This window comes from Opisthorchis viverrini (assembly GCF_000715545.1).
Source record: "Opisthorchis viverrini unplaced genomic scaffold opera_v5_230, whole genome shotgun sequence".
In the NCBI taxonomy this organism is placed as follows: Eukaryota; Metazoa; Platyhelminthes; class Trematoda; order Opisthorchiida; family Opisthorchiidae; genus Opisthorchis; species Opisthorchis viverrini.
Window position 1 is genome coordinate 198,460 of NW_008751885.1, and position 12,287 is coordinate 210,746.

Here is a 12,287-nt window from a genome sequence, read left to right on the forward strand (position 1 = left end):
CCTCAGTCAATCGTTACAACTTTTCTTGAAGACTATACGGAATCGGAACCCTGAACTTTAATGGGTGGCGTCCATTTGTGACATGTGCAACTTTTTAGTTTACCGTCACTCGTTTCAGTTCAGTTCAGTTCGTTTTACCAAGTGAAAACCGTACATTGAAATGCTTCTAGCTGCTGAAATCTCGTTCTTAGATAAGGAGTGTAAGGGTGAGAAAAACGCGTTGACATCGACGATGCAATCAGTTCACGAGCGTCAGGTGGTCTTGTTTGTACGATCTGATAGGAAATGAAGGGGCACGCAGTTGATGAGAATGCTTTGATTCAGGATGGTTATTGGATGGTTGATATAGTCATAACTGTTGAGGTCTTATCCCGCGATCGCCACCTGGAGAGACGGCAGTCACTAACGTGACTGAGTACACTGGTCATGGCTTTTATGCCTCACTGTCAAACCATAGACTAAGTGCCTCCGGGTGGGTTTTAAGGGGTAAGTGGTCTTCTGGCATTGGAAGTACGTGACCCGACTGGCGTAACCCGTGAAGTGTAATCACCTAATTTGTCGATGGAGGGTGATCCTTTCCAGGAACCATCTGGCATACTTCAGCATTACTGATCGACTGTTTACACCAAACTCGCGTAGTGCTTGGGAGACACAGAAGGCACTTTACACTTTACAGATGCGAATAACACACCGAACTGTGCAGGAGGATTAGTTGGGTTCTGATGACGAGGCATAATACTTTCAGGTTTTATTTTGATCACATATATTTGCTCTTTGGAGACATGCTCAATAAACCTGTTGACTTTTCCGTAATAGGTGGATTAACCTGGTTTCAATCATTCAGTCCAATACCTACACGACAAACGCATGTGATACAGCGCTTAAGACACCCAACACGTGAGAATGGTACAGGTCGTTGTAAAACTCTCTTGCTTACGCCACCCAATGGAAAGATTAGTGCATGTGGTGGAGACTGTGCCCAAATTCGTGATGTTCCTGTAGTTTTACGTAACCCTGACAAGCCCGCCGAGGATGAAGAGGTCAACACACACAAAAAATCTCATTCTCATCGCGCGGATTACTCCGGAAAATGTGGAGGTCACTTGGATCCAGAAAGAGTGAAAAACCGCGGACACTCAGGTCGTGAACAAACTAAAACTGAGAGAATTCCACCGCGTGGAGCTTCTCATGATGGGTCACCGGTCGGATCTGAAATCTTTTCGGATACAAGTAGTGAAGGTATATGATTACGTTACATAACTCTGATGTGTTCTCACACTTCCTTTGAGTTTTAACATAAAGAAAATTGTATAAACAAGTTTTAGTGGTAGGTTTTGATCCAGTTGTTTTGCTGTTGGTCGAGAACGAAGTAGCCGCGAACACATCAGTCCCGGCACCAGCTTCCTAGCTTTTCTTATCTTTACTAATCATTTTTTCAAGGCCAAAGATCACGTGGGCTGGTGTTGTTCAGTCTTCACTGGAAGAAAGAATGTTCGGTTATGCAACATGGTTTTTCATAAAATATTAATAAAGCATTACAGTGTGTAGCAATTATATTGCTCTGCTTACCTCTGGTCATTACCGGCCGGAAGGTACACCCTCTTGCGCACTCCAATCTACGCAGAGCAGACGAAGTTGTGACAAACTTTGAAAGTGACTCTTCTCGTTGGACGGGGACCAACGAGTGTGAGATGTTCGAACTAGTAGATTCCAATGGCTCTTTTTGTTATTCCTGTTGTAAGTTCTTTTTGAAATTTTCAACAAAATCAAACGTCAATGGCGCAGCTATCGATTCAGCCACTGAATTTGGAAAGTTGTCACTGGATGAATTTCTAGAACCCAGACAAATATCGCTGACCGTACGTCGCTATGGTTGTCACATTTCATTCCCAGTTGATGAGATCAGATGAACCGTTGGGTCAATGATCCTACTGGCCTGCCATGTATTCAAACTCTCTGGGTGCTATTTCGGATGCGCGTGCATCTCAGGATGATGGCCCCAAACTAGGACTGGATTCCATTGTCCTCCGCTTGTTTCTATCTTAACGTTTCATTCACATAAACTATTGTTGCACATTAGTTACATGCTACTCTTTAACGATGTATAACTAGTGATACTTGCTCCAGTTCTCAGCGTTCATCACCGTCATCATTGACAGAAACACCAGCAGAGAACGAGTCAGCCTTGAATTTAACAGAAGCTTTGTTATGTTTAAGTCACATTGTTCACCTTATCCGATACTCAACAGTCATTCCTCTCTTGCCCATGGTGTTTTTAACCTGTCTCTAGCATTTCCAGCTGGACTTGTTGCTACTCCGCGAGGTGTGAAATTTTCTATTTTCCATTCCCATCCATCGGATCACGAGTCGGTCTATCACACAACCACTTCAGCCAGGCAGAAGTTACATGACAGCTCCACACTGGTTACCGGTACTTCAGATGAACGTTCCGAAGAATCCGCACTGGCCCAAGATTTACAGACCTTATTTCGACAACGCATGTCTCGTTGGATATCGCGATCTAGGGAACGTCAGAAACGTATCCAGCTGGCAGCAAAGAACCGGCGCTACACGGCCGCCATGAATGCAGAACGGGTCAGTTTGTTTGTCGGTAACTCTCGAATTTACTCACCAACGCGACCGTTGAGACGTCCCGCATCAGGACAAAGTCAAGAGGAATGTCCGGCGCAGAGATGTTCTTGTTCTGCCCGACTATGTCATTGTCCTGCTCGAACGCTTCACACCAGGTCCCCCTGTTGCTCAGCCAATACGACTCGGATGACGATCCCAATGCAAAATGCAAAGGATAGTCAGGTTACAAGCAGGAGACCTCAGTTAACCGGTAGGTTTTCTGTATGTTCGTACTTACCTGAGTGTCGTATCGTTGTTTGGATTTTTTCCCATCAAATTGGCAGATGTTAGCATAAACAAAGTCTAGTTTTTCGCAGTGATTTAAACGGATGCTCTATAGAACGGATTGGCGCCTGAACTACCCAACGGTTCTATGGAATATTCGAAACTTCCGTCAAAACTCAACTCCATATCTCCTTTGCTCGATTGTGTGCACTATTGCTTTGTAGCCAATGCATCCAAGATAGATGACTTACAGACGAAATTTCGAGCATCGTGTAGACCTAGCGGAGAGGCGCAATGCTGATGTACATCATGTTGAGCCAATTTTTTGACTTTCTGGTGGCCTGAATTTACTTCGGCTGCCTTCTAAAGTGCTTATCCTTATCCGCTTTGTTTTCAAGTCCAAGAGTGGAACAACAAAAATGCAAATCAACGTGGTCAATTTCGACCACAGCAGAATACCGCTTACTATTCAGAGTACCGGGAAATTTTCCACTATATCCATACCCAAGTAGTTTTTTTGTTGCAACCTTGATATTTTCGGAGCCACTTGTGAATTGCTAGAATGAAATACATTTGAGTGTTGCAACCTTGATATTTTCGGAGCCACTCGTCAATTGCCAGAATTAAATACAATTGAGGGGAACCATGAGCTTTAGTGCTTTGTCACGGTCCCTAGTTCTCTCATGTTTACTCGTCATTCCTTAAATTTAGTTACTTTGAGGTCACCTCTGTCGGACAAGCATAACACGGACAAAGCTCTGTTTACGCAGCGTTGCTTCGGACGTTTCAACCAAGGTTGTCCGTTCAGACTTCAACGATAACGGAAGACAATTATGTACCGTAGGAAAAAGTGGCAGAAACTTGGCGAAGTTTACTTATTACATGCTGTGTTGGGAAAATCTGAACATCTGCCTGCCTAATGTGGCTTATCTTTTCATTGTAAGAAAGGGAAACTCTGTAACGACTTCAAACAATACCGATGGAAGCGACTAAACCATGAAATCCCAACTGACTGCGAATGTCTGTATGCGAAAATGACTAGTAAACTCAGGTAACTCTCTGCATTGGGGTTTGGGTTGCTCCTATCTGATACCGCCTAAAAGCGATTCGATATTATGCAGGTTTTCTTTAATATCTTCGCAGAACAATGCACAACCTCGGTGATGGTGATACTTCCCTCACTTGGTACAATCAGTTTGCCGTTAAAATTCGAGTGGCCGGAGTATGTTTCAGTGTGACTTCTTTGGGCAGCAAATCTCACCCCTTTTTAATGTAATTGGACAACGATTACAAAATCAGAATACTTGGTACAATCAGTTTGCTGTTAAAATTAGAGTGGCCGGAGTATGTTTCAGTGTGACTACTTTGCGCAGCAAATTTCACCCTTTTTTAATGTGAATGGACAACGATTACAAAATCAGATCCCGTTAAGAGAAAAATTAATACTGCCACAACTTAATAATAGACAATTAGTCTGTGCACAGTGCTATGAAGAGCCAAGTGATAAAGTTTCATCTTATTTGTGAAAACTCCTTGTTTTTGGTCGTACACAGCAGCCGAAATTTGTTCTGCTCCGCGAGATGGTTCGCGATGCCGTGGACGTCCTAGGTGAGTACAAAAACAGTCTTTTCTGCAACTTCTTTCATTGCCTAATTTCAGTGTTCATACATGCTTCTGTTTTTGTTGGCAGTTGCATGCTTTTTAGTTTAAACTCGTGAGGACTTATAAGCGCGATAAATTACTCACATTTACAGGTTACGATCCTAGTTTATTAAATCTGACATGCACCTATTCTTATCAATAAACAACTGAGTTTGTTGTTGGGGGAATATCTCGTAGCAACCTTGAGACTCAGTCCGAGCCAGTCCGATTTTAGAACTAATTCGCTGTTTCTTGATGACAATATCTTAATTACGGTCCTTTCTGTTTGAAGGTGATTAAGTACGAGAGTTGCAGATCGCTTCATTCCATTTTTTCCACGAAGCCATCTAGAGAACTAGGCGACTGTCGCCCTATTGATTAAACCTGGTTAGTGAACGTAAATACTATCAAAACCTTGCTTTAATGAAGGACCCGTGGAAGCACTGTGAACACTGTTTAAAGGATAGTTCACTTCTGCAATTTATACAGAATTTGACCAGTGTGTCGCCGGTAAGAGCCTTATGAATTCTGGACTTCTGTGCAGCTGTGGATTCAACAAAATGTTGGAAACAATTGCTGTCATAGAGAAAACCACTAAAATTCTCAGCAAAAATGTGACCACTCTCTGCGTGACGCATTTCGTCTTCTTGTGGTAAATCAAAGCTAATCTTTCGGAAATTTGATCTGTAGCACTTGATCTATCGAAGCCCACGGCTTTCCCTATGTAGTTCTTACCCATGGGCTTTGCAGGTTGGTTGACCTCTAGATTAGTTCTGTCTGTTGCCTGTCTAGTGCAGAGGAGGCCAAGCAGTCTTTGTTCAATTTACGCTATTCTGCTATTGAAATTCGTGATCATACACAAAGTTCCAAGCGCTACCGTTAATGCTGTGTAGTTAATGCAAGAGAAAGTGAAAGGAGTCTTAATGTGGACCAAATAGTATTATGGGGTATAAGGACGTGAAGTTAGACTGCGGCAAGCTGTCCCTACCTATCTGGTCTCAGTTTTGTAGCCTGGATGGAAGAGGCTGCACTGTCATCAGTTTGGCTTTATGTGTGACGATGTATGTGACAGAAGGCACCAGAAGTCACAAGAAATTCATGACGTGTCTAGTTTTTTTGACACCTTCTGGTTCACCTATACATTTTAAATGGCCCTTATTTGTTCTTGGTTATGTCGCTCATATGTTCCTCAAAACATGTGGTGGTCCAAGTGGAAATTTCAACGACCGAAGCTTCATCACTCAAACTGGACGTCATCTCCTACTTCTTGATAATGTGATTGTGTACTTTCCTGAAATGAAGACGTAAACTTTGCTGTTCTATCTAGTCTTGTATGCACTTCTTTGATGTTCCACTAGGATTATTCAGTTAACTACTCAGGTCCCTAGAAAGCCGCAGTTTTCAGTAGCTTAAAAACAGCGACCGACTGAGGCATACTACTTTTCGATTTTCATTAAGTTCCCATTATCCGAACGACTAACTTTTAGTCATTTTTCCATAAATTGCCAGAATGTATGCACTTGTGGGGCGTACATGTAGTCACGTCTGAGTAGACGAACCAGACGAATAATATCTGTACTTCGGAATTGGAAAAAAATCCGTGCTCAGTTCAACTTAAATGATTATGTGCAAAGTCTTGGTGACTTAGACGCAGAAATGCGAGACTTCTTTTTAAACACTAATTAATGGTAAACTGTGACAATCGAAAACCCTTGGTCATAGCTCATAAGCCATAGAGCCAAATGCATAAGCCTCTAGCCAATACCTTCCTTAAGTATGTGCTTATTGTGTTGTCTACCCTTTAAAAAAAGACTGCAATTTCCAGAGCAACATCAATAAACGTTGAACAAGACCGAGCTTAGACCTGCGTGGGCAAACTTATACGTCCGATACACGTCACGTTAGGTTTCTGGTGTTAGCATCGCTGGAATTCATTTTAACGGCTTACGACTGAACACTACCTGTTCTCAACCTGGCAGTGTTGCATACTATATGATTGTGTTATCATATTATCATATAAGTTGTTGTATATTATTATTACATACTATCACCTTGCGTTGGCAATCGAAGCCACAGTTTTGAGTTTCGTATTGAAAATACATGGCGAACAATTCTTGACCGAAGTGGCCTTGTTATTTTTTTATGGAAGCATGTATCCTGGAAGGCGATCTATTACTCGTAATGCTACTAAATCTGGGATTGTTTCAGTTTACATCCCCATTGAAATCATGCTCTTTTCCGGGAAGCACTGTCTTTTCTGTACGCGAAACGGAGCTAAATTCATGGGTTTCCTGGACAATATTGCACAGTTCTTAGGCTCTTCTATCTTGCTTTCCAGGCAACGCGAGTGCGATGCGGACAATCAGAATGTCTTCTTTTTTTCTAGTTCAACCATATTTCACATGAACTTGAGCATGCTGATGGAGTTCCAGCCAGACGCGATCGGTGAAATTTGTTAATTTTGTTGCATTGATCCTCTCAAAGCATTCCAAACAAGTCAAGATGAATGCTGAAGCGATTTTTGAACTCACATTTAACAGCAAGTTGACCTGGTCCTTGGGTTGTACAACACCATTACTGGTATGGCGCAAAGAATTAACAGTATATCTAGAAGTCAAACAATTGAACAAACGTTTATATACGAGGAACAACTGACCCTTACACACTATCTTTCATGTACCCACTTGATTCGGAATCACGACGCAGTCCATATTGGTCCGTTAGTTGAGAGCGCCTCTTTGACGAAACCATGCCTTAGGGAAAAGTGGAATGGACGGTTTTGTACTTTTTTCCTGGTTTCTTTGGAGGGATCTGTCTTATTTGTGGTTTGGTTGAGAGTTTTCTATTTCGACCAGTCGCTGCAAAACTTTATTGCTGAACATTTTCAGTGGTGGTTTTTCTTTACTGAATTTGGTCTCCTCTTTACGAAAACTTGTTATTTTCTGATCCGCTGGATTACTCTGAAGCCATGGTCTGATCCTGATTTTAGTATGAGATTTCGTCGCACCGCCACATTTGTCAGCATGAATGGAGACGAATTTATCTAGTGGCTTCCGTTAGTTCACTTCACTCAACCAACCACGGAAGACGCCAAAAGTCACGCAAGTGAACTTTCATAGGAACATAATCTGAGTCGGTTCTCGAGTGTGGAAAACAATCCATGGTTCTTCGCCAAACGTTTGCGAGTTTCTAAGCGCCCTCTTACTTAATTTGGAGCTCTTTCTTACCACCTGCATCCCGCTATCTTGTAAAACATTAAGTAAATCAGTCATCGTCTTTCGAGGCGCATTCTACTTCCCACAGATAATTTAAATATATAGAGCCGATGGGTAAAATTCACTGCTCTCGATCGTGAGGCCTGCATCGAACATTGGTTGAACTTCTTTTTGCTCAACACCGTAGTCCTAATGGATTGAATATGTCAGACCAGCCAATCGGCGCGATACATAGCCCGATTAATTGGATGGTTCGATTTCTCGGGACCGCAAACCAACAGAAAATGATGAAATCGGTTCGGCGGCATAGGAACATTTAATGTGCGACTTTCAGAGACTTTCAGTGACTTTCGTACAGAGGGTGTGTAGACATGGTTTGAACAACGCATTGATTGAGAACATGTCTGGAAAAGTGATCTGTTGGGAGTGTGCTTTCTCGCAGGTTCGCATCGAACTGTACACTGTTTTATGTGTGGCATCAGCTCACAATTGCGAAATTCCCGCGGTGAAATGTGTTAAGTGCCCGCCGGCTCTGTAACAATGGCCGAATATCTGACAAATCAAATATTTGCAGTATCTCTAAACCGGTGGCATCTCTTGTGCAACTATGAGTTCATATTTTGGAAGTAGTTAAATTTACCATAAAATTTTCAACTGACGTGTTCTCTTTTACCTGCTGAAATCACTGTTAGACGGTATTTAATTCCTCGTGAACAACAACGTATGGCTTTGGAGCATAAAATGGCCAATCTACGTACAAACCGTCTACGAATGAAGATTTACGGCGAGGTAGGTTTATATGTTGCTTCTACGGATGCATTTGCTTTGTTTTGGATTGGTTTACTCAATCGTATTATGGACCCTTTTGGTAATGAGGCCTCGAATGTATGCGGTCCTGTTTTAGAGATGATGTGACCCTATCCCTGGCGTACCACGCAAACGAGGAAACTACTGAATAAATACGCCTTGTGGGGAAAAGCCCGTACACCAATTTATCTTCAGTCGCTACCTAATGTTTAATCTCCCAATAAAAGACCATCACGCAGGAGGCGCCAAATGTCCCATTTATCAATGGTCGTTTAGTGGCCGGATTGCTGCATATGAGTAATGCAACCTAATAGCCTTCTTCCCTTGACAAGATGCCTTGTGACCTGCCGCTTTTCATACAACTTATGAATTGGGGACGATATTGTAGACCCATCCTGCGTCTCTAGACTTTGCATATAAAAACGTCGAAAAGATGCGTGGGATGCACTGGCATATGAAGCTGTGCTGCATTCAGGCTGAAGGCATACTCCGAACTTCTGAAGTCTTCAGAATATGCAAATGTATGTATATAGTAGGCTTCGTCTGGTCGCTGTTGTTATGCGCTTGCACTATTCATCAGCCAAATGCATGTACAATTTGTCGTTACCTTATCCCACAGGATGGAACCTAAACGTTGAAATCAGAGCATCATAGATTGACCAACCACCCGATCTGGTTAAACTGAAGGTTTATATGTGCTTTAATGGTTCCAGACAAGATTAACTGTCTCATCCAAGTACCGTGTAGCATGATAACTCAAAACTGAAGCTCATTTCTGCCAGATGTTCACACGCGATCCGACAATGCCGCTAACTTCACACGGACGCTGGTGAAAAATGCAGCGAGAAAACCAAATATCCTGCGTTGTAGTGACCGATAAAGCATAAAAACACGTGCTGTGCTTGAGGAGCCGCGGTCTAAAAGTACAGGTTGTGAGGACTGACAAGGTTGCAGCAATCCATTGTGAAACGGTTCATCAAAACGTCTGGTCAGAACTTGCTATCAGTCTTCATATTTATCCCAGTTCTGAGTACCCTATGAGCTTTCTTCCCGTATAGCTTGCTTATGCAAGTGAAATGTGGCAATGGACAAATCTAAACTAACATAAGACTGGTTGGACTATATAATTCCATATTTTGGTCCAATTTACTGCCACTCACAGGTTACTCAGCGCTAGCAGCTTGCCAGTTCTGAAAACACAGTGTAATTCAATCGAGGGTGTCAAGTAGTCGACCAAATATTCTTATTTGTTACTCGTCACTGTTACTTATGAATTGTAAGTTCAACTCCTTTTACAGATGCTGAAGGTTCGTAGTCTGATCGGATCTCGTTACTCTGAACAACGCTGAACCCGCTGATTCTTTTAGCCTAGTTTACCCCATCATTTACGATAATATTCCATTGTTCAGTCCAAACAGCGGACTGCTTAAGGCCAAGAAGTTAGCGCTTGAAGAGCGGAAAGGTAACACTTACATCAAAGCATTTTCTTTCCGAATCGTATCACACATTCCGATTGTAGCGCGATGTGATAGAGTAAACTTAATTCAAAAGCCCACCAAAAGATCCGCTGGTAGGCTCAAATTTGCAGCCCAGCCCAAAACCCACAAGATTTCTGGAAACTTGACAGCCCGGTACTAATTTCGTGCTTCTTAGATTTCATCAAGCAGGCATAGTCTCCGAGTTTCCATCAGCCAAATTGTGCGCAATTGACAATGTACACTCATTTGCAAATTAATTTGGATGACGTATGTTCGGTAATCGTCTGTGTCAGGTCAATGTTGTGCGGTCTATTTTGTTCCAGGGGACAATTTCATCCCGGCTCTAGATGTACTTTTGAGATTCTTTGCCTCATCTCAGAACTTTTGCTGAGTATCTCTGGAGACACCGTTTTGTTTGGTCCGTACTGTGCCAATCAAACGAGAGATCCGGTTAAAGTAATTTAAGCTGTTCCATCCAGCGACCATTCCTCTCTTGGGAGACTTCGTTCACATTAGAAAAGACACAAGTATTTGAATTTAGGAATGCAGAATGCAAACGAAACACCGCATATATTACTTTCATGAACATGAACAACAGTCCAAACCTGTTCTCGTTTGAAGTTCCTTTGTTCGATATAGTCCCTCTCACGCCCCTTTATTCTCAACCTGCAGAGATATGGAAGGCCTTATACGTGGGATAGGCTCTGAAAGATGGTTGTAACGAGATTACGGAATGATTAATGAGGTAGCTTCTAATCTGGCAGAGTTCCGAAAAACAAAGCTGCAAAATAACGGCATGTCTCTTCTGTGTTCCATTTAGACCAAGCCTCTTTAAAACTACCGTCGTATTACACAAACTGATTTTCTTGACTGGGTATGAAGACACTCACAATGCAAAGGGCCATGTATTTACAATTTCAAATTGCACAGAGTCGGTTGTGTTGACTTTCCAAATTCTTTCTTCTCCACCTTTACCAGAAGGTTCTCCGTTCAGTTTTGCAACGCCGTGGACCCTGGTCGCTATCCTTCAAGGAGATCTAACCTGCTGATGGTTACCGTGATCGAACTTCCAAAGCATTGCTACAATTGACCGGTGATACTGCTTTCTGTCATAAATGGTCTCGAATTACTTATCGTTCCCGCGTTTGCATCTGCTTCAACACATCTGATTTATATACACGATTTCTTTCAGTTTCTGAGCAGCAATACTAACGTTCTGATAGGGTTCTTGAGGGTATTTTCCTTCCCTGCGTAGTCCACCATGACCCTACAACCCGCTCCATGAACAGTAGATTTCACACTTTGATTAGCTACTTGCTTTTCTGTGACTAGGTTGTTTCTTTTCTCAGCACGTGAATTCGGTTTCGTATGTAACCTTTTACGTTGGTACTGTAACCCGCCTTCCGTAGTTTTTGTTGTCCACTGTTTTGGCTGTGTTTTTATGTACAAGCGTATTATCTTCAATCGGGTATTTTACACGGAACACTTTCCGTGTTGTTTTTGAAGAACTCGCTCGTGCTTTATCGCGTAGACTTCGTATCACATTCACTGTTTGTGAGTGGGTGAAACCCTCGCGTAATTTCGTGAGAAAATTATGGAATAAATAAACCCCGTGACAAAATTGAAAGATCATCCAGGTTTTCCACCATAACTCCGAAACCACCGGATATTGCGTCATGATTTTCGGTCCACCAGGACCCCCTTGAACAAACTGGGTGTCGGAGTCAAAAAGTAGAAAACAAGCCGGACATGACTTTGAGACTATCTTGGAAGTCTCATTACATTGTCTTTTCGATAGCTCTATAAATCTCTGTGCTGTGTTTTCAGTTCGTGTCCAGACGATGTTGTTACTCCATTCTTCTCTCAGATCAAACACTTCCCCCGTTGTCGGGTCATTGAAGTTGGCATTAGGGATTCTCAGTTAAGTACGGATCATTGCGTACGACCATTCCAGTATATTTGCACTACGTACCACCGGAGGCCAAGCCTTGATTAAGCGATATATTTTGAGTGTGTGGTCGTGTTTTTCAATCTACTCCATGCGGCAAAATTGTGTTTCGTTATCTTCGTGGGTGTATCTGCCTTGCTTACCAACGCCTGCTGTAGACTCGCTTATTTCGTGTGGCAAAGAAAATCCGTAGTCATCTAGTGGCGCCGTAAACCTATAAGAATCTTACCTGGTTACAACATCACCACCACACTTTCTTAGGAAATATATAGAGTGGCAACGGCTCTCACATATGGAAAAGTGGTTCATTGGGGCAATCAGCTATATCCTGGGATCTAATAC

The 12,287-nt window shown here is 42.4% G+C and overlaps 1 protein-coding gene across 1 annotated transcript in view; it reads left to right on the forward strand.

Annotated features, from left to right (window-relative positions):
• T265_08620 (hypothetical protein) overlaps positions 1–11,612 on the forward strand; it is a gene marked incomplete at both ends in the record, with an annotated part of 45,459 nt that extends 33,847 nt beyond the window's left edge. The window contains 5 exons of the mRNA XM_009174482.1: positions 817–1,239; positions 2,300–2,842; positions 4,410–4,464; positions 8,405–8,501; positions 10,976–11,612. Coding sequence (XP_009172746.1) covers positions 817–1,239; positions 2,300–2,842; positions 4,410–4,464; positions 8,405–8,501; positions 10,976–11,038 — 1,181 coding nt within the window. The remainder of the gene's footprint in view (positions 1–816; positions 1,240–2,299; positions 2,843–4,409; positions 4,465–8,404; positions 8,502–10,975) is intronic.
• Positions 11,613–12,287: the final 675 nt, after the last annotated feature.